The sequence below is a fragment of the Siniperca chuatsi genome, linkage group LG16 (assembly GCF_020085105.1).
Source record: "Siniperca chuatsi isolate FFG_IHB_CAS linkage group LG16, ASM2008510v1, whole genome shotgun sequence".
Classification (NCBI taxonomy): domain Eukaryota; kingdom Metazoa; phylum Chordata; class Actinopteri; order Centrarchiformes; family Sinipercidae; genus Siniperca; species Siniperca chuatsi.
In genome coordinates, this window is record NC_058057.1 from 6,190,535 (window position 1) to 6,213,708 (window position 23,174).

A 23,174-nucleotide genomic window follows, 5' to 3' on the forward strand; every position below is an offset into this window, starting at 1 on the left:
TTCATCAATAAATATATATTAAGTGAAGAACAAATATGCCATGGCCTTGTTCTTTTGTCAAACATAAGTTTGCTATTCCAACTTACCAACCAACCAACTAAGATCTGTATTATTTATGAAATGCGATAGGTTCACATCAATGTGATAAATAGCTCTTATCAGTTAACAATATGCATGGATGCAGTAAAGCTTGGGTCAGCTTTTGTGCTATGTCTAATCTACAAACCTTGTTATCAACTACAGTAACTCCACACATAAACCAGTACCTGATATGCCAAAATCGAAGATGGCTAGATTAACAGTCATGAGCTCAGGAGGCTTCAACTTGGTCTTGCGTTTGATGGTCATATAAATGACATAGCCATTCCCTGTTGCAGACATGATTCCTGAAAGAGAGGCAAGGTAAATTTATTTGTATAGCACATTTCAACAAGGCAATTCAAAATGCTTTTGTAAGACAAAGTGAACATAGGGCAATATAAAAAGACATTTAAAAACAAGATAAATCAGGAGAGTAAAAGCTACAGTGCAGTGTAAGAAATTAATAATTATTTGATTTAATAAAAGGCAGCAGCAAATAGAAAAGTCTTCATCCTTGATTTAAAAGACCTGAGAGTTGCAGCAGACCTGTGGGTCTGGGAGTTTGTTCCAGATACTGTATATGGTGCATTAAAAACTGAACGCTGCGTCCCCATGTTTAGTTTTGACTCTGGGGACAAAAAGCAGACCTGTCTCAGATGACCTGAGACGTCTGGATGGTTCATAACATAGCAGAAGATCAGAAAAGTACTTTGGCCCTAAACCATTAAGTGCTTTATAAACTAACAGTAGTATTTTGAAATCAATTCTTTAACAGACTGGAAGCCAGTGTAAAGACCTCAGAACTGGAGTGATGTCATCCACTGTCTTGGTCTTAGTGAGGACGTGAATTATTACCCAGTTATATCTATTGATCAAGCCAGATGAAACTAACCAGTTAGTTAAACTTCAAGCATGCCTTAAGGACATAAAGACCTAGATGACCTGCAATTTTCTGATGTTAAACTCTGACAAAACTGAAGTTATTGTACTTGGCCCCAAACAACCTCAGAGAGACATTATCTAAAAGATATAGTTACTCTAGATGGCATTGCCCTGGCTTCCAGCACCACCGTAAGGAACCTCAGAGTTATCTTTGATCAGGATTTATCCTTTAACACCCACATGAAACAAACTTCAAGGACTGCCTTCTTTCACCTACACAACATTGCAAAAATCAGGCACATCCTGTCTCAAAATGATGCTGAAAAACTAGTGCATGCATGTGTCACTTCTAGGTTGGATTATTGCAATTCCTTATTATCAGGCTGCCCAAATAAGTCCCTTAAGACTTTAAAGTTGATCCAGGATGCTGCAGCACGTGTACTGACAAGAACTAGGAAAAGAGATATATTACTCCAATATTAGCTTCTCTGCACTGGCTCCCTTTAAAATCCAGAATAGAATTTAAAATCCTTCTCACCTACAAAGCTCTTAATGGTCAGGCACCCGACTAGAACACTGTGCTCCTAGAATGCAGGGTTACTTGTGGTTCCTAGAGTTCCTATAGGCCTAGACTGCCGGGAGACTTCCCATGATGCACCTCTTTCCTCTCTCCTCCTCTCCCTCTCCATCTGTATGCATTTTTATCTCATTACTGCATGTTACTAACTCGACATCTCTCTCCCGCAGTTCTGTGCTTTCTCGTTTCTCTTGTCTCTCCTCCTGTCGATTTCAGCAGGTATTTCTGCCTCCGGAGCTGCAGAGACTGGATCTGTCGTTGTGGGCCACTTGCTGCCCCTGTGTTGCTGCTCGACAACTGCTACTACAGTTATTGTTATTGGCTCTGTTACTAATACTGTCATTATTATTCCTATATCTGTCATCATTTTGATTATTATTAATTTATTAATATTAATGTTACCACTACCATTACATTAAATATACTACACAGAAGTCAGTGAACAATGCAGCTATAAGCTACAAACACAGGTGTATTTAATCAAGTGGCTAATTTAACTAAAATAACTGCCTGCTTGTGTAGATAAACTGTAAAACTTAAAATCTCCATGCAAAAAAAAGCACAGATAGAAAAAAAGGCATGGAAATGGTACAAATATTTGTGTCAGTCACAGTGTAGATAATGCTTACCTTGAGGCAAATTCAGATAAGAAAACCCCAATAAACACAGACTAAAATCTTATATAGCTAGCTACCCTGCAGACAGAGGTAAAATGGTAAATGGACTGTACTTATATAGCGCCTTTCTAGTCATTCTGACTACTGAAAGCATTTCAGGCGCATTTTATTAAGTAACTAGTTAGACACGAAATGCCTGCTTCTTTAGAACCTGTGTCCTACATCTGCACATTCATATTTTCCTTAAAAGGGGCATTGTACAAGCTTACTATGAGGTTTCAGGCAGAAAACCAAACAGAGGGGGGCTGTAAAATCTTGCTTACATGTAAATGTTTTTATTAAAAATGGATTAAGACATGTTTGATATGATACAAGTATACAAATAAAAACCTGACAAAACAGGAAATCAAGAATATCAAACACTATGAAAACAAAAATGAGTTAAGTGCAAATAAAAGCAGGGCCAGTTGATTTAGATGAGAGGTGAAACATGAACAGGAAGCATACTGTCAGTGCAATAATCCCAGTATTATGAACTCTCATCCCACACAATTCCACACATGAAAAGAGAATAAAGTCAGGGAGAGTGTTGAGTCTGACTATTCTCTGTGTTATCGAACCAGCACCACACATTTGAACACTAAGCTGACTTTGTTTTCCTACCTAGTGTGACCATGACTGCAGTGACAGAAGCAATGCTTCAGCATTTGTTAGCTATGAAACATCTGCTGAGACTAGCTACTAGAGTTCTACATAGGCCTAAAACAGCGACCCAAACCTGGCCCATATATTATATTTGAAAATAACCAAACTCAAACCCTACCTGAGCACAAAGTTTTACGCAACAAAATGGCCCCCACTATGAATGTCAGCAGGTGTGTTTAAAATAGTTAGCTAGCTACTTGGTCTAAGCAATAATATGAGTCTGTTGGACAGCCAGATATTTATCCTATCCTAAAATGTGTTGTTTTGAACAGTCTGGGTTTAATAAATAGTGAATAGATGTTAAATTATTTCTCTTGACTCGATTAAATCTACACTGATGTGCTTCACAATGCTTTGAAAATGGCAATAGCACACCTGGTTGTTGTGGAGGCAGAGAGACTTGATAAAGCTAATGCTGTTACATAGCTAATGCGTTAGCAAACATATAACTATTTACCTAACGAATGTAAGTAGAATATTCAGTCTCCTTGTTGCTCTGTTTTGGTCTCCATCACCTCTTTACAAAAATATCTGGCTCTTTAGCGATAACTGCTACATGTTTGATGTTTCTCAACAGCTAGTTTCTAACTTTGGCTGACTGCATTTGGTGCTGGGCAGGTAGCCTACAATGTGTTAGAGAATTTCTGCCTGTTGCTATTGGAAACTAATGAGCAGTGAGACTGCATACAGTACAGTCTGATGGCCTTAAAACCCCAATTATGAGCTATAAAGCTATTGTTGAGCTGGGAAATCATTCTCTGTGGGAGATGTCAACTTTGAGCAACCCCTTTCACATTTAATAAACAGCACTGCAGGCATTTGATTCATTGTTAATATAAAAAAAATATTGATTGGTGGAACCTCACCTGACTTGGGACTGGGACAAGAGGACAATGTCTCAATACAGCTTGGTACTACAGCTGTGTATGTCATGAGTTTCTGATATTAAGTGGTGGATTTTCTGCAGTTTACTGATTCTATGTCAGAGATCGTAATAACTACTCCTCACAGCCTAATTATCTTATGTCTAGTCTGGGTAGCCATTCGGCTGTGTGAAATGTGAAGCCAGAAGACATTAGATGCTCAATGAACTAAAGTGGTGCAATCATGTTTTATTAATCTAAGATACAAATAAGACCGGGTCTTGTCTTTGATTTACACAGACCTGGAGAGCTCCAAGAGACGTGATTTGAGAACTGATTCTAAGATTTTACTGCTGGTATTTAAAGCTTTGGGGCTCCTGCTAATTTCGTTGATTTGTTCTTCCTTATCAGCATGATGGCTGCTTGAAATCCACTGGCTAGTGGTTAAATCTCCCCTTGCCATTAAGGTAGTTGGGAACTCCCTATTGAGTATCACAAGTCAGGGTCTTAAAATGAATTTGTTGATGTTAATGCAACAGTGCAATGTGAAATGTATGCAATATACTGGATATTGATCTGAAAAATTTCCACAATGGAACAAAAAAAAGTAGTGTCTATTGCATGTGCACTACTCTCTGCTAACAATCCCACAATGCAATTTGGGACTACTGGATGCGATTTTGATGTCTGAAATAGCTTCCTAATGTTACAGTTAAAAAAGTTTTCATTGTAGCTACAATACCATAGTGAAAAGGAGTACTGATGACCGTCTAATATTCTGAAAATATTCTTGTTTCATTCCTCCAGATTAATTCCTTTTTAAAATGCAAACAAACCAATAGGTACATCCGCTTTTCTTTTCGGTGACTATGAAAATGCTGTACATGAAACACGACAAGTAAAAGCATCAGAGACTTCATCCTCTCATTTAGCCATAATGACGGAGAAAAAGTTGAGTGGTGAGTGAGAAAATTACAACAGCATAGTAATGAACCCCTCTACCCATCCCCATTCTGCATCCACACTGTTAACACTGGAGCACATCTAATGACCTGACTCTCTCCAGAACTAAATACATTTTCAATGCCTACTGTGTGTTCTCGTAGGTTTACATGTGACATTTTCAGTTTACATTGATCAAGTGTCTTTCAGTACAATGAACACATTATGTCTAATGAGGACTGACAGTGGACCCTGAGAGGGTTTGCCTAATTCTTGAACAACCGAAGTGTAAAATTTTAAAATATGTTGACCAATTTTATGCTACTATGTATACAACGTGTAACAGTATATATTATATATCACTGTGCAGTTTTTAGCCTCTACTTTTGGGTTTTAAGATCCACACATTTACTCTATGTATTGTACAAATTTACTGCCACTCTGATTGACCTTGTTTCAAGCAGCAGCATGTAGTTTTTTTCAGCACAAAAAAATTCTGATAAACCCACAGCACCAAACTTCATGCAAGAGAAAATAATGACTACATTTTCTGCAATTTGACATATACATTTTCAACTTTGGGGGGGGGATTATTTTAAAACTTCACTGCAGTTTTTCAAACTCAGTAATCTCCTACTTTATATTAGGGTAAATACTGTATATTTAGAGATTTTCATGTCAATTATTTGTGCTTTTATGGTTATTGAAAATGACATTCACTCACATCTATACTAGCTTCTACACTGCAGAACAAAATCTTGTCTGCTTCACCCAAAAATTTTAAGGGGCATAAATCCACATAAAAAGACCATATGCACAATGCAAATTCATTTAGAGACATTTTGAGACAATAAAGCCACAGATTGAAAGGAACCTGCCCACAATGTAATAGCTTTATTTTCACACACAATGCATAGGAAACAGCATGAGTACAGGTGAGACTGTGCTGACATCACATAGCAGTGTCTGCTCCATTGCTAACAAAAGCTCAGATTGAGCAGTAGTAATCTATTTTCCAACTGCTCCTTGAAAGATCCATCATTACTAGACTAAATACATATAACCTGTAACCACACTTAAGTTACACACTGATATAACTAGAGAGAGTGGGAGGAAACAATAATAGCCAAGTGTAGGATTTTCATGCCTATTAACGACTGTCTGCAAGACTCCAAAAGGAATCCCTAACTCTCTCCAAGTTCACTTTGTAATTGCATTTAATTTTGACACGTTTCAAAAAGGGATTGATGCACAACAGAGTGCTGTGTGCGTGCATACCTGCTGTTGCAAACCGATTACATCCTAAACATGGAAGAAACCAATACCATTGGGAAAGGGGGTGTGTGACTCCTTGAGGTATGATCTATGACATAATTAGAAGAATACGTTGACTCATAATATAAAATGATCATAACTACATATTTAAAAACATAATAGTAATAAAATAAAATAAAAATATAAAAAATCCAGATTTCAAAAAATCTGGCACATGCCCCACCATCTTGACTGGGCATAATGCCACTGGCACCAAATGGCAGACAGACAAAGTAGCTGTAGCAAGTAGCAAGCTAAGAGTCAGATATTTATCTCTCAAGCTAGTAGAAACAAAAACAAAAAAAAGAGTGAGGAGAGTGAATATTGGACTTCAGTTTGTTTATTGCCATAACAACTTTATAAGGCAATGTTGTATGGGCAACAAATTGCCATAACAACTTTATAAGGCAATGTTGTAAAGGTAACACATTAGCCATGACAACTTCATAGGAGAATATTATAAAGGTCACATGTTTGCCTTATAAAGTTGTTATGGCTAAGAATCTCTGCTGTCCCATGACCTTTGCAGGACTCAGGTCACTAATGGAAGACTGAATGACAATTTCTCAATTTACGACAGGCCTGCAAAAACTCAAAGCATGAACTATCTAAGTTAGTTTAGTAAATTACAACTTGCTCTCCCTGACTGTGCACAGCACAACCTGACATCACCCTCTTTTAAAGGAACATCTCATGATCTCTGGTTTCCATCAAGTGGAACTTAGGACTCAGAAGACAAAAGAAGAAGAGAGTGACTTTGCAACGCAGAACTGAAATGTACATTAATTGATATGTTATGTGTCCTTAACCATATATAAAAGAAGGTGAAGTTTTGAGTTAACATACTGATTTTGATGCAGGGCAAGGAACCCTGGACTAACAGGAACTGTTTCTTTATGTGAGGAAATTTAGTTTGTCTGATATTTTTACAAAGTATGGCTCACCATTTTTGTTGTAGTGAGACAAAACAATTTTTCTGTGATATTTTTGGTAATTTGGGACACAGTTTCATTAGTGTAGGTCCTCACTTTCAACCTTAATGACATGTTTCAAAGAACATTTTAAACAGATTTCTTGTCTATATTATATATATTATAATATTAATTATTAGAGGGGGTTTAGACTCTGAGTAGATAATGAGATGAAAGTTGTAAATATGTACATATCTAACCAGAAAAGTGATCATAACTAGTAATAAAAGCCAATGTAAGATAAAATTTATAACCCTGCAGGGTACACACAGAGGACTGTGTGTGTCTGCCGGTCGGGGCTGTTAACCCTCCTCTACTCATCCCTCTTAGGGAAGAGATAAACAGACACATTCCTGGGACACAAAGATCACTGAAATGGACACTAACTTGTCCATCCATCCATCCATCCATCTTCTTCCGCTTATCCGGGGCCGGGTCGCGGGGGCAGCAGTCTAAGCAGGGACTCCCAGACTTCCTTCGCCCCAGACACTTCCTCCAGCTCCTCCGGGGGGATCCCGAGGCGTTCCCAGGCCAGCCGAGAGACATAGTCCCTCCAGCGTGTCCTGGGTCTTCCCGGGGCCGCCCCGGTGGGACATGCCCAGAACACCTCCCGAGGGAGGCGTCCAGGAGGCATCCGGATCAGATGCCCTAGCCACCTCAGCTGGCTCTCTCGACGTGGAGGAGCAGCGGCTCTACTCGAGCTCCCCGTGTGACTGAGCTCCTCACCCTATCTCTAAGGGAGCGCCCAGCCACTCGGCGGAGGAAGCCCATTTCGGCCGCTTGTATCCGCGATCTTGTCCTTTCGGTCACTACCCAAAGCTCATGACCATAGGTGAGGGCAGGAGCGTAGATTGACCGTAAATCGAGAGCTTTGTCTTTCGACTCAGCTCCTTCTTTACCACAACGGTCCGATACAGCACCCGCATCACTGCAGACGCTGCACCGATCCGCCTGTCAATCTCACGCTCCATCCGTCCCTCACTCGTGAACAAGACCCCGAGATACTTAAACTCCTCCACTTGGGGCAAGGACTCCCCACCCACGCGAAGAGAGCAAACCACCTTTTTCCGGTCAAGAACCATGGCCTCAGATTTGGAAGAGCTGATTCTCATCCCAGCTGCTTCACACTCGGCTGCAAACCGTCCCAGTGCATGCTGCAGGTCCTGGTTTGAAGAAGCCATCAGAACGACATCATCTGCAAACAGCAGAGATGAGATCCTGTGGTTCCCAAACCGGACACCCTCCGGCCCCTGACTGCGCCTAGAAATTCTGTCCATATAAATTATGAACAGAACCGGTGACAAAGGGCAGCCCTGGCGGAGTCCAACATGCACTGGGAACAGGTCTGACTTACTGCCGGCAATGCGAACACAGCTCCTGCTCCGGTTATACAGGGACCGGACAGCCCTTAGCAAAGGGCCCCGGACCCCATACTCCCAGAGCACTCCCCACAAAGCGCCCGGGGCACACGGTCGAATGCCTTCTCCAGATCCACAAAGCACATGTGGACTGGTTGGGCAAACTCCCATGAACCCTCGAGCACCCGATGGAGAGTATAGAGCTGGTCCAGTGTTCCACGACCGGGACGAAAACCACTCTGCTCCTCCTGAATCCGAGGTTCGACTATCGGACGAATTCTCCTCTCCAGTACCCTGGAATAGACCTTACCGGGGAGGCTGAGAAGTGTGATCCCTCTGTGATTGGAACACACCTTCTTATACAGAGGGACCACCACCCCGGTCTGCCAGTCCAGAGGCACTGTCCCAGACCGCCACGCGATGTTGCAGAGACGTGTCAGCCAAGACAGTCCCACAACATCCAGAGACTTAAGATACTCAGGACGGATCTCATCCACCCCCGAAGCCTTGCCACCAAGGAGCTTGCCAACAACCTCAGTGACTTCGGCCAGGGTGATGGATGAGTCCGCCTCCGCTTCCTCTTCGGAAGACGTGACAGCGGGATTGAGGAGATCCTCAAAGTATTCCTTCCACCGTCCGACAACATCCCCAGTCGAGGTCAACAGCTCTCCACCCGCACCGTACAAGGTGTTGGTGAAGAACTGCTTCCCCCTCCTGAGCCGTCGGACGGTTTGCCAGAATTTCTTTGAGGCCGACCGATAGTCCTCCTCCATGGCCTCCGAACCTCTCCCAGTCCTGAGTTTTTGCCTCTGTGACCGCACGGGCTGCAGCACGCTTAGCCTGCCGGTACCTGTCAGCTGCCTCGGGAGTCCCACGAGCCAACAAGGCCCGATAGGACTCCTTCTTCAGCCTGACGGCATCCCTTACTTCCGGCGTCCACCACCGTGTTCGGGATTGCCGCGCGACAGGCACCAGAAACCTTGCGACCACAGCTACGAGCCGCCGCATCGACAATGGAGGTGGAAAACATGGTCCACTCGGACTCAATGTCCCCAACCTCCCGGGATCTGGGAGAAGCTCTCCCGGAGGTGTGAGTTGTAGACCCTGCTGACAGAGGGCTCCGCCAGACGTTCCCAGCAGACCCTCACGATACGCTTGGGCCTGCCAAGTCTGTCCGGCTTCCTCCCCGCCAGCGGATCCAACTCACCACCAGGTGGTGATCGGTTGACAGCTCCGCCCCTCTCTTCACCCGAGTGTCCAAGACACGCGGCGGAGGTCAGATGATACGACAACAAAGTCGATCATCGACCTCCGGCCTAGGGTGTCCTGGTGCCACGATGCACTGATGGACACCCTTGTGCTTGAACATGGTGTTAGTTATGGACAAACTGTAACTAGCACAGAAGTCCAACAACTGAACACCGCTCGGGTTCAGATCAGGGGCCGTTCCTTCCGATTACCCCTCTCCAGGTGTCACTGTCGTTGCCCACGTGGGCGTTGAAGTCCCCAGTAGAACAACGGAGTCCCGGGTGGTGCACTGTCTAGTACCCCTCCCAGGGACTCCAAGAAGGCCTGGTACTCTGCACTGCTGTTCGGCCCGTAGGCCGCCACAACAGTGAGAGACCTGTCCCCCACCCGGAGGCGGAGGGACGCGACCCTCTCGTTCGCTGGGGTAAACTCCAACACGTGGACGGCTGAGCTGTGGGGCTATGAGCAGGCCCACACCAGCCCGCCGCCTCTCCCCGCTGGCAACGCCAGAGAAATGGAGCGTCCAGCCCTCTCGAGGAGACGGGTTCCAGAGCCCAGGCTGTGCGTGGAGGCGAGGCCGACTATATCTAGCCGGTAACGCTCAACCTCCCGCACAAGCTCAGGCTCCTTCCCCAGCGAAGTGACATTCCATGTCCCTAGAGCCAGTTTCTGTGTCCGGAGATCTGGTCGCCGGCCCCTGCCTTCGACTGCCGCCCAGATCTCTCTGCACCGCCCCTCACGGATCCTCCTGCGGGTGGTGGGTCCACGGGGGAGGACGGCCCCACGTCGCTCCTTCGGGCTGTGCCCGGCCGGGCCCCCCGTGTGGAAAGGCCCGGCCACCAGGCGCTCGCCGTCGGGCACCCACCCCAGGCCTGGCTGGGGTGGGTTTTGTTTTGATTTTATTCTTCTCATTAATGTGCTTATCTATATACGTATAGATAGATGTACTGAATTGTCCTACTAGAGAGGAGAGGATACTGGACGTTAAGGATGCATACAGCTCTTCCCCCATCCCCCCTGGGTAGGTCAGACCACAACCTGGTTCACCTCAAACCCTGCAATGTGCCTCTGGTTAAAAGGCAGCCTGCAACCCCAAGTACAGTGAGGAGATGGTCAGAGGAGGCTTATGAGACACTGGGAATGTTTTGAGGTGATAAACTGGGATGCACTCTGTGAGCCTCATGGAGAGGACACTGATGGGCTCACTGAGTGCATCACTGGCTACATTAACTTCTGTGTGGACTGCAATGTCCCAACTAACATTCCTATTATTAATTTATTAATACTACAATTACAATTCTACTATTAAAAAAAAAAAAATCTAGGTGGTATTTGCATTGTGCCAACATGTCCCCACCCCTCCTCCCCCAAAATATCTCTCTCTCTCTCTCTCAAAACCTAACACGGCAGCGGCGGATGGCCGCCCACCATTGAGTCTGGTTCTGTCTAAGGTTCCTGCCTCTTAAAGGAAGTTGTTTTTTCCCCTCAACTGGCTCTCAGGCTAACGACCCTCTCATGACTGATGACTCCCCCACTCCCCCGCCTGTAATCTCTGTGGTGTGCCTGACTACTGACCAGGTGAGAGGACAGCTGATGAAACTCCACTCAAGCAAGGGTGCAGGCCCCGATGGCGTTTGCCCCGGGGTGCTAAAAGCCTGTGCCCCCCAGCTATGTGGAGTCCTTCAACATGTGGAAGACATCTTGCCTCATTCCTGTGCCAAAAACACCGCGTCCCAGTGGCTCCAAGGACTACAGACCGGTGGCACAGACCTCCCACATAATCAAGACCCTGGAGAGACTGGTGCTGGAACAGCTGCGGCCCATGGTCAGACCCCTCCTGGACCCCCTTCAGTTCGCCTACCAGCCTCAGCTGGGAGTTGAGGACGCCATCATCTTCCTGCTGAACCGCATCAACACCCACCTGGACTAGCTGGCAAGCATGGTGAGGATCATGTTTTTTGACTTCTTCAGTGCTTTCAACACAATCCAGCCAGCCCTGCTGGGTGAGAAGCTGGCAGCGATGCAAGTGGATGCTCCCCTCGTGTCCTGGATTGTTGATTACTTGACTGGCCAGAACATGTGTGTCTGCAGCACTGTGTGTCGGACAGCGTGGTCAGCAACACTGGGGCCCCTCAGGGGACTGTCCTCTCTCTCTTTCTCTTTACCATCTACACCACCGACTTCAGCTACCACACAGCCCTGCAACCTTCAGAAGTTTTCTGATGACTCTGCTGTGGTGAGATGTGACCCCGGTTTCCATCCAGGGGGTCAGTGTGGACATTGTTGATGATTTCAAGTACCTTGGACTACATATGGACAATAAACTGGACTGGGCTAAGAACACTCAAGCTCTTTATAGGAAGGGACAGAGCTGCCTCTATTTCCTGAGGAAGCTGAGGTCCTTCAACATCTTCTGGACAATGCTGAGGATGTTTTATGAGCCTTCAGTTATAAAGCTCCTCTCCTGTGGAATCAGATCCCAGTTTGGGTTCGGGAGGCAGACACTTCTGTTATCAATTGGCGCTATATCCCCCCACTCCATTAACGACTTACGCATGGCCAACCAACTGAATGAGTTCTACTGTCGCTTTGAGAGACAATGGGACAGTCCTGACACCATTTCCCGTGACTCCATCCACCAGCTCCACCTCAGCAGAGGCCTGGGCCTCTCCACAACTGCCCACCACAGAGGCTCCCCCCTCCCCTAGTGCAACAACAACAACAACAACAAAAACAGGGCCGTCAACAGACTGTTCAGGAGGCAGACAGCCGCAAAGCAGCTGGACCAGACTGTCTCTCAATCCACCCTGAAGCACTGTGCTGATCAGCTGTCTCCGGTGTTCACAGACATCTTTAACACCTCACTGGAGACATGCCATGTGGCAGCCTGTTTCAAATCCTCCACCATCATCCCCATCCCTAAAAAACCAAGGACCACAGGACTTAATGACTACAGACCCATCACCCTGACCTCTGTGGTAATGAAGTCTATTGACTGCCTTGTGTTGTCCCACCTCAAAGCCATCACAGATCCACTCCTGGACCCCCTGCAGTTCACCTACAGAGCCAACAGGTCTGTAGACGATGCAGTAAACATGGCCCTTCATTTCATCCTCTAGCACCTGGACTCTCCAGGAACCTACGGCAGGATCCTGTTTGCGGATTTTAACTCTGCCTTCAAAACCATCATCCCGGCTCTGCTGCAGGACAAGCTCTCCCAACTGATTGTGCCTGACTCCACGTGCAGGTGGATCACAGACTTCCTGTCCGACAGGAGGCAGCATGTGAGGCTGGAGAAACATGTCTCTGACTCCCGGACCATCAGCACCGGTTCCCCCCAAGGCTGCGTTTCCTCTCTGCTCTTCTCCCTGCACATTTATATGTTCTAATGATCAAGGGGGCTCCCACATGTCCCTCACTGTCCTGTCCTTGCTGATGGATTACAGATCTTCTGTGAGGAAGGTTCACCAGTGGGGGTCCTCTGAGAAGGAAGTCCCTGTCCCTCCAGGGGAGTAGGGCCTGCATTCAAGACTATGCCACAAGCAGCCTCATCCTGTCCTTTTTCGGATGGAGATGAAAGGAGCTGAACCATCACTGTATGGGACGCACCCTCAGCAGACCTAAGGGAATCACCACCAATGCTGCTGCCATCAATCCCGGCAGCTTCTGAACCCTGTGAGAGGTCACCCATTTCCTTAGTTGGAAATGGGTCTTCCCTCTGGGGAGTGAGATGTGCATTCATTGTCACAGAATCTAAATGGAGACCAAGGAAGTTCACTTGTTGCTGAGGCTGTAGAAAGCTCATCTTCCAGCTCACCATGAACCCCTGGGACTGAACATGAGCCAGCACCATCTCTGTGTCCCAGATTACTTGATCTAGTGAGGTGGCACAGATTAACCCGTCTAGATAAGGCAGGATTTTGAGACCCCGTAGCTTAAAGGGGGCTAAGGCAGCCGAGACCACCCGAGTAAAGATGCTCGGTGCCAGTGACAGGCCAAATGGCAGAACTTGAAACTGGAAAAATTGGCCTTGGGGGCACGCCGCCAAAACTGCAGTCAGTACTCATGAGCTATGGTTGAGAAAACTAATCAGACACAATTCCCTCCCAACAGGCCCAAGGGAAAGTTGGAAGGGACACTCAACAGTCGACCCTTGACCCCTATGTAGGTCTGCCATTGCGGCCTGCACCCCTGCCCTTCTGATTGATGAACACTATCAAACAGAGAGTGGGGAGCAAAAAGAGACAGCACATCGGCATCACCCATGGTGTCCTCTCCAGCATGGCACTGAGGCCCCAGCGGAGGGACGCATTCTTGGCCAGGGGGTAGGGATCATCAAGAGGATTGACGAGCCTTAAATCTGTCCATCCTCCAACACGGCAGCGTCAGATGGCCACCCGTCCTGGTTTAGCTCTCTTAAAAGGTAGTTTTCCTTGCCACTGTTGCCAAAGTGCTTGCTCTTTGTGGGAATTGTTGGGTCTCTCTAAATAACAATATAAAGACCTGCTCTACAGGAAAAGTGCAATGAGATAACTTCTGTTATGAACTGATGCTATATAAATGAAACTGAATAAACTCTGAAGAGCAGTCAGAATGTGAAGTTGTGGGTCCGAGCTGCCCTCTGCTTGAGCAGGGGTTAGGCAATTAACAATTTCAAACACCTCTTCACGGCTTGATCTGTGAGGTCTTGACGACGGTCCCTTGAGCGCTTGCGCAAGTGCTTTTGACAAGGCCTGTCTGGAGAGCGTTCCCAAAAAATGCATGATATTTTCCCCCAACTGTGCGTGTAGTAAAATAAACAATGCATCCCTGTCATTGATTGACGTGTGCAACAGCAAGTTACTGACAACATGATGGCTTCAACGCAAAAAGGCGCACCACAATGCTATCTATGCCACGGTAAGTTAGCTAACTGTAAGTCGTAATGTTAACTAAACATACATTTTCTAACATTAAATCAATGTTACTGGGCAATCGGCTATGTGAACTTTGCTAGCAAATTTGCTAGCAAGCCAGGCTGGAAGCCAGTTTTTCAAAAAAAGTTTTCAATAGCAAATGAATGAATGAATGAACCTGGTTTCTAGGCTAACGTTGGCTGGGTTAATGTGTTAACGTGCTAACGTCAGTTCACTAGCGTCAAAAATTCTGATTGAAACATGCAGGGCTTGACAATTAACATAACTTGTCAACAAGTACATTTTTTGGTCGGGAGAGTGAAATGCTTTATCATATATTGTCTTCAAATGAAACATATGGGGGAAAACTGTGTTGGCTTTTCGGATCTGTTCCCCAGTGTGTCTAAATGTGCATCACGTGTTGCTGCTGTAATGTTTATAGTCTGCAAGTTTATTTATCTATATATTCGAACAAGCAATTTGTAATTATGCTTGATCTGTTTTCACTTACTTGTCCTTGTCCTTAAAGCTTAATCGTAAGTCCGGAACATGCATTGATTCCTAAAACTATGAAGGATAAAAATTACTAAAATATGACTAAAACTAAGAAGCATTTTCTTCTAAGACTAAAATTAACAAATTAATGTTTTAGGCTACTTCCCACGGAAAGTTCAAAACTAGAAGCTACGTCTCATATAAGCACAAATCTTTTGAGCAAGTACAGAAACAAATTGAAACACCCAATCCTACAAACCTACTACAGTATTTAATCACACACAAACTGAACCAATCAGAAATGTTACAATTTTGTTCATATTATAGGCTGGATAGAAGAGTTACACAGTGGTCAGTCTGGAAACTCATTAGCTGTCAAAGTATTTCTGCTTGAAAATGTAACTGGCCCTATGTTCATGCTGTCCATGCCTCCCAAGTACCTTCAACTGTACTCTCCTCTATCAGTGTTCAACAGCTCAACAGGGCAGCAGCTCGCTCAAAACATTCAATCATGTTTGAGGCACCTTTATGTAACAACATTTCCCATAAATGCCCTTAATCGCCTTTACAAATAGTACTTCCCTTTCCCGTTATACCAAAGCCTCAAGAGAATGTGGTCACGATCCATTGATGTTAAAAAGGGAATGAAGCAACTTTTATACTGTAGCTTTGCCAGTCAGTTCCAAACTTATATTGTAACCAAGCATGAACTCAACAAGGACCCCCTTTGTACTCCTGCTTGCCTGAAGCCGTATCCAATAGGATTTAATTACCGGGAAAGGTCAGTAATTTGATTTGCTGTTGAACGGTACTAATTGCAGTCAGTCATCTGCACATTAAGAAAATGTTCTTTCCAGTACTAACTGTGCATTCAGACTGCCACCAGTGAGAGCGTCAAAGTGATTGGAAATAGCGAGCAGTGGCATGGCACATCTTGGACAGCGTGGGCGTTGAGGAAGGTTGAAGTCCGGACAACTTTATGGTAATGAGCTATGACGCGTTTCGGCAGCAACCAATCGGAATTTATAAGTCAGAGAATACAATCATGAAAACTCTGGTTCCGACCAAACATTAGTTCCCAAGCAAAATTGAGCAAAGGCTGGTAATTGATGTGACGGGTTTCCCAATAATCTAGGACATGTCCCTGTTTGTGGACAGGGACATAAGTTAAAAAAATTATGCGTGGACCAAGGTGTCTGACATTGTTGGTGTTCCTGGTGAGTTGGTGAAGTTTCTGAAAATAGGAGGGAATTGCATGCTAACTTCAGCACCATAGCTTGCAGTACCTTCACATTTAAGGTACTGCGAGGTTAGCTTATACTCTACTTGTGGTCAGTCTGCACTAAGATACCGATTAAGCACAATCACAAAATGCCAACTGCTTATATAAAATCCAAAGACCTAAATTTATTCTATCTATAAATACAACAAAATATGGCTGTTTTCCAATAGGAAAAAAAGGTAAAAAGAAAATAATATGCTTACTTCTTTCTTTGAGTAGGACTGGTTGATATACAGTAATAGCTTCTCTAGTTCCTCTTGAAGTAGGAGAAGTTTCTTCTTGTTTTTGTTACCGGTGGATTGTGACCAGTTAAAGGTAGATACTACCACTTTCACTTTTGTAGGAACCCAGTTGGCACATGGATGAAAAAACTAATTAATTACTAAAGTGTGCTCTCAAATGACTTAATTTGTGTTATTGAACAGTGTTGTTCAATTGGCAAAACCAAAGTATATCCATATATCTCTGTCCAAAATAAAGAATAACTAAACTGAATCAACTTTTTATACACTAGTGATGCTACATTACCACTGTGTAGCTAACTGTTAATGCATGCAACATAAACAGTAAAAGCTGTGAGATGGACAATCTAACCTAAATTAATATAATGCAGTTTTATTTTGATTTTGGATTGATATATGTGATATATGCTTTGGATTTAGCCTGTTTTCCTGTTTTAAAAATGCTGTGTTATCTTTGACTTCCATAAAACTAAGTTAACAATTGTTTAACTTGCATTGTGTTAAATTGTGTGTATTAATTATTAATTTGAGACCGTGATTTATTCATTTGGCACACAATTTTTTTTCCCCGTCAGACTCCTGAGGAAGATGGCGGACGGACCATGTGGGTGATCATCATGCACAGATCCAAAATGGCGGACAGGCCCGCAAACTCAAACAAAGGGGTAAGAACCAAAATGGAGGACGCACACCACTTGTCCAGCGAACTGTTGCTCGCCCAGCAAGTTAAGACTTCAACTAGGGAAAATTAAAGTTCAACGTTGAGTGCAGCGACCAAAGTCACAATGGAAAGACGGTTAAAAAAATGGTTTGACTGGTGCGCTGTGAGTTTATAAGCATGACGACATCATCGGGGCTTCCTGCACTCCGGTGACGGCTCATCTAGTAGGAATCCAGAGTTTGGATTAAGCTTAAATCATGCACACAGGTGTGAATTAACAGACCTTAAGGGGTTTGGCGCTATTTCTCCTAGTCCAGGCTTTTTGTTACAGATACAGGCCTCTGTTCTTTGTTCTCCACATGTAGTGAGGCCTAACACTTCCTTCACAGCTAAAGTTAACCCAAACCTTAAAGATAGCATCCTGTGTGTCCTGCACACCTTTATCTGATATCAATGTACAAGAGTCAGTTCAAGCATTTATTGCATGCCACAGACTGTTATCATCTCTTTCTTTACCTTATTGCCTTATAGTAAGATGGTGTTGAAAAGACACTGTGTTCTAGAACATTGGCATGATTGACCCTGACTGCAGCAACAGTGAAAAGAGGAAATAAAAACATTTATGAAGAGATAAACAGAGAGCATTCTTTGCAATGAGAGACTGACCTATGACACAGATGTAAAAAGCTGCAACAATATCTGCCTCTCTGGAGAGTCTTGAGGCGAAAGGGTCACCACGGAGGAGATAATGGGGGATGTATGAGGGGTGCGGCCACGTCTCATTCTCCATCACTGTCATCAGTGGGGAATGTCCTGTGAAGTGGAGGAAAAGGCTGAGACAATGAAGCTGCTTCCTCAAAACAAAAACAGTTCACACACACATAGGCATCAGGTAAACAGGACACATAACTGCACAAATGTACCTATACATGCAGTATATTTAAAATGCAAACACATAGGCCTACATGCAGTTGTAGAATAATTAATGAGCCCATATCCACAAACACATTTAACAAACCTGTACGCTCTATACCATGAGCCAGCAATCAAAAACACATGTCACAGGTGTCAACAAGAGATTGCCTTATGTCACTCTAGCAGAAAAAAGGGAAACCAACTGCTCATTTTGCAACTTTCCTGATTGATAAGATGATGAATGTGAGGACATGTTCTCAGGTTTAGGTTTGTCTCAGTTGTGCAGGTTCAAGAAAACAGCAAAGGAAACCCATAATGGGCACAGATGTAAATAATAAAACTAATAACGGCTGAATTCCATTTAGCTGCTTCAGTTTCAGGGTCCTGGTACTGTGCATGCTGGCTCACTGTCACACTGTCATAGTTTACTGGGACACTTGAATAGAACGGAGCCATTGTTAATGTTAGTAATGAGACCTGTGCTTTTCCTACAATGACATGTCAAAATGCCTGCTGTGAAAAATTTCTATAATTCACTCATTGACCATAACATGGGGAATATAAAGGGAGGTAAGGTGACACCGACCAGAGTGACAGACAGAGTGACAGACAGACTGACGACTGCAACCAGTGTTGTCAACTTGGCGACTTTGTCACTAGATTTAGCAACTTTTCAGACCATCATGGAAAAGGCGAGAAATATATTTAAATATATTAAAAATTAATTCCCATGCATGCTTCGGCTCATCTGCCAACAGTGTCTCCTCTCCTCTTGAGCTGTCCGATGTCCCTGTAGTGAGTTTATGATTATTTGGCCATGTATCTACGTTTTATGTCCTAAATTAAGGTGATCTCTCTCTCACTGCACTAAGCATTATGCAAATGAATGTGTGATGACGTCATCAACATTAGTTAGTTAGTGACTTTTAGCGACGTATGGAGCTAGTGCTACAACTTTAATTGGAAAAGAGTTGGCAACACTGACCGCAGCTGGTAGTCAGTGTGGCAGCACTAACCAGCTATGAGCAGCTGCTTTCAGCCTCTGTCCGTGCTGGAAACACAAAGAGTCCGTTGGAGTTTTGACAGTCGCTAGAAGAACATTCATGGCCCTTTGTAAAAGTTTCTGTGTGGTACCTGTGTTGTAGATGAGCTAACGTTAGCAACTCAGAGAGGCTGAATTGCTGAAAGGCTCTCCGGCATGTGTGTGTGTCTGTGGGGTAATCTCAGTTCGTAAGTTAGGCGTGGCCATGCTGTAAAAAAAATTCATCAAGGGAAAGAATGCAGTCCAGTAGTGTTTCTACAGTTATTAAAAGCACAAGTCCAAACCATTGTGACAAATTTGAAAAATACTAAGTAGTGTTAGCAAAAAATAAGCTTTGCAGCGGGGAAAACAACAGTGCCTACCCATTCTAGCCACTAGCTAACAGTATATGGAGTCCTTGGACCTGAATCCATCATCAACTCTACCATTTGGTAGAGTTGATGATGGATTCAGGTCCAAGGACCCGTATACATTGGTTTTTAGCTGAAAAAAGTGGTTTGGGGGTTTAGTTACACTTTAACACAAATCAAAGTGAAGAGTCCATGTTTGCATTGTTACCTAGCTCCTGTTGGCTTGAATGACCACAGAGAAAAGTTTTTTTTATTATTTCTTTTTACAGAGTTGGCCGACTAGGTAGGTAGCATGTGCAGCCTTGTTAAGCGAAGTGCAGAAAAGAAAATACTAGTTACTGTGTCTGTGTTTATTTACAGGAGCAGCTAGATAGTTGATTCAGAATTACTTTGACATTGTTGTTGCACCAGCTATCAGGTGCTAACTCGCTAAATGTGTTAACAGTTGTTGAGCTTGCTTGCTTGCTTAAGAGGCAGTGGACACGTGACTGGCTGAAAGGTGAGAGGGCATTGACAACAACTGTCATGATAAGTGACATTATGAAATAGAAAGTGACATGAAATGAAAGTCTTGTTGGGAAAATTATCATTAGGAAATAAAAATAAAATAAATGTCTATAAGATAAAATAATAATGATGAAATAACATTTCATAATAATGAGTTAAGTTTTAATAATTTCTTAAATAATTTAAGAAATGATTTCATTTATATATTTTACAAAATGTATTTATTTAATAAACCAAAACAATGAGCTGAAAGGCATTATAAAGCTCTGTGGAGCTGAAGGGAACTGCAGAGCTGGGTGATAATTCTCTGTGGGTTTGTCACTACAAGCAACACTTTTCACATGCAAATAGTCATGTGGTCTATTATTAATATAAAAACTTTGATTTTAGCTGCTTTAAATAGATACAAGACAGCACTTATTACATTTTATCCAAATGTCAAAGTGTTTTTCTAGCACTTTAGCCAGCATGTGAAATATGGGGGATCTCGGACATCCCAATTAATTTATTAGCTGTTTATTTATATAATTTATTTAATTCTCCATGCCGTTATGAGCCCCCTACAGCTTAGAATTGATTACAGGTCAGGTCTTCCTGTTCCTGAATTGGTTAAAAGACAGTACTAGAACTGACCCAAAATTGAGTTTTGCATATGTGGAAGAGGTACGTGAAGATTTGTTGAGCCAGTTTGCAAAGAACTGCAAGTTCATATATTTTGTTTGTTTCACTTAAATACTTTCTACAAAGGCTGACTACAAATCTGGTGTGAAGCCAGTGAGGGATCCTGCCTTGTTTCTTGTGTCTTAGGGGGGTTTTGTGTTAAGCCTCACACCTGGCTGCTGCATACAATGGCAAGGAAAAGTATGTGAACCTTTTTGAATTTCATGGTTTTCTGAATAAATTTGTCATAAAATGTGATCTGATCTTCATCTAAGTCAAGGGTATTGACAAACAATGTGTCTAAAAATAATTACACAAAAAAATTTGACTTTATTGAACACAGTCATTCAATATTCAAAATGGCAGTGGAAAAAGTAAGTGAACCCTTAGAATTAATAATGGCAGCAATAACCTCAACCAGGCACTTCCTGTAGCTGTGGATCAGACCTGCACATCGTTGAAGAGGAATTTTAGCCCATTCTTCCTGGCAGAACTGCTTTAGCTCTGTCATATTCTTTGGACATCTCATGTGTATGGCCCTCTTCAAGTCAATCCATAGCATCTCTATTGGGTTGAGGTCTGGGCTCTGACTTGGCCACTCCAAAAGGCAGATTTTGTTTTTCTGAAGCCATTCTGTTGTGGACTTGCTCCAGTGTTTTGGGTTGTTGTCCTGTTGCATCACCCACCTTCTACACAGTTTCAGTTGACGTACAGACATCCTTACATTATCCTGAAGAATTGTCTGATATACTTGGGAATTCATCTTCCCCTCAATGATTGCAAGCTGGCCAGGCCCTGATGCAGCAAAGCAGGCCCAAATCATGATGTTTCCTCCACCATACTTTACAGTTGGGATGATGTTTTCATGATGATATTCCGTGCCCTTTCTACGCCAGATGTAGCGCTGTGTGTTTTTTCCAAATAGTTCAATCTTAGTTTCATCAGTCCACAAAACTTTTTGCCAATACCGCTGTAGAGTGTCAACGTGCTCTTTTGCAAACTTCAGGCATGCAGCAATGTTCGTTTTAGTAAGCAGTGGCTTCCTTCGTGGTGTCCTGCAGTAGATACCCTGCTTGTTCAGTGTTTTACGTATTATAGACTCATGAACAGAGATGTTAGCAAGTTCCAATGATGCCTTCAAATCTTGAAGGGGTTGTTTCTTTACCTCACTGATGAGTCTTCGTTGTGCTCTTGGTGTCATTTTGACTGGGTGCCCACTTCTTGGTAGAGTAGCAGCAGTCTCAAAGTTTCTCCATTTGTAGATTGCCTAACTGTAGACTGGTGAATTTCGAAAGTCTTTGAAATAACTTTGTAACCCTTTCCAGCTTTATGTAAAGCAACAATTCCTGATCGTAGCTCCTCTGAAAGCTCTTTTTGGCGAGGCATGGCTCACATAAGCGTGTTCTTCTTGTGCAGAGCAAACTCCAAATGTTTGAGGGTTTGTTTTTTTTAATCAAAGTCAAAACTTTGATGAAAAGTAGTCAAAGTAGCTGTAGTCCTTAAGTTTTTAGAGGTCATTAACTCAAGGGTTCACTTACTTTTTCCACTGCCATTTTGAATGTTGAATGACTATGTTCAATAAAGACATGAAAGATCAGAATACTTTTGTGTAATTATTTTTAGACACATTATGTTTGTCAATACCCTTGACTTAGATGAAGATCAGATCACATTTTATGACAAATTTATTCAGAAAACCATGAAATTCAAAAAGGTTCACATACTTTTCCTTGCCACTGTAGCAGCAAAAACAACTGTCATAGACGGGAAACTGGCCACTGAAGAAAGATGTGAAAAGTAGCTCACTGAATTCTTAATGTGACATGTTTTGTTTAAAAAGGTATATTTTAGTTACTTGGGTACATAATTGTACTTTTGAAGGTATAAATGGTATGAATACAAAAAGCTGCTTGCAATAAAGTATTGCTTAGTGTACTACCCCTATGACAAGCTTTTGTAAAAAAGGTACACTTCTCTTTTCTCGTCTAAGAGCGCGTATAGTAATGGAGTCACCTCCATGCCTACTTTTTGCAGGAGAACACGTACATACTACATTTAAACACTACTTACACAAAACAACAAAAACACATTGAGATATAAAATCTCTTTTTTTTACCTTATGCATGACTTACAGTATGCTGCCTGTCGTGTCGCTGCTCTAACATCTCTGCACTGTAAAAGAAAAATCCAATTCAGTCAGGAACGCTGTCCTCAAGAGTTTACTATTGTGGCAAATACAATTGACAATTGAACCCCCCGCTTGTCCCAGTGGTAATAAAGCGAAGGGAGCCAAGGCACAGCATGTTCAGTGTTATCTCTACATACTGTATATGACAACATATTAGATGATGAAATACTGTTGAAATTCCTGATGCATTACAGAAATAGTGATAAGGTTACATAATAATAGAGGAATCAGCTAGTAATGCAATGAAGCTGCTGACAGCAGTAACAGGACCAAATTATAGCCATTACATGTGAGGAGCCATATGTTTAAACTAATTGCTCTGTGATGTGGAATGTGTGTGGGCATTTGCGCTTGAGCTTCTACTTGCTTTATTGTCCAA

General features: G+C 43.2%; 1 protein-coding gene across 3 annotated transcripts in view; it reads right to left on the minus strand.

Moving 5' to 3' along the window:
- The window catches only part of opn5 (opsin 5), an 81,714-nt gene that overhangs the window by 38,383 nt on the left and 20,157 nt on the right, over positions 1-23,174 (minus strand). Inside the window, exons 2-4 of one of the 3 annotated variants that reach the window (XM_044169415.1) lie at positions 22,740-22,779; positions 17,800-17,946; positions 267-386 (exon numbers count right to left, since the gene is read on the minus strand). In XM_044169415.1, the coding sequence (XP_044025350.1) occupies positions 267-386; positions 17,800-17,932 (253 nt within the window). In that variant the 5' untranslated portion in view covers positions 17,933-17,946; positions 22,740-22,779. Of the gene's footprint in view, positions 1-266; positions 387-17,799; positions 17,947-22,723; positions 22,780-23,174 lie in introns of all 3 variants that reach the window. The other 2 variants (XM_044169416.1, XM_044169414.1) reach the window with 2 other exon arrangements.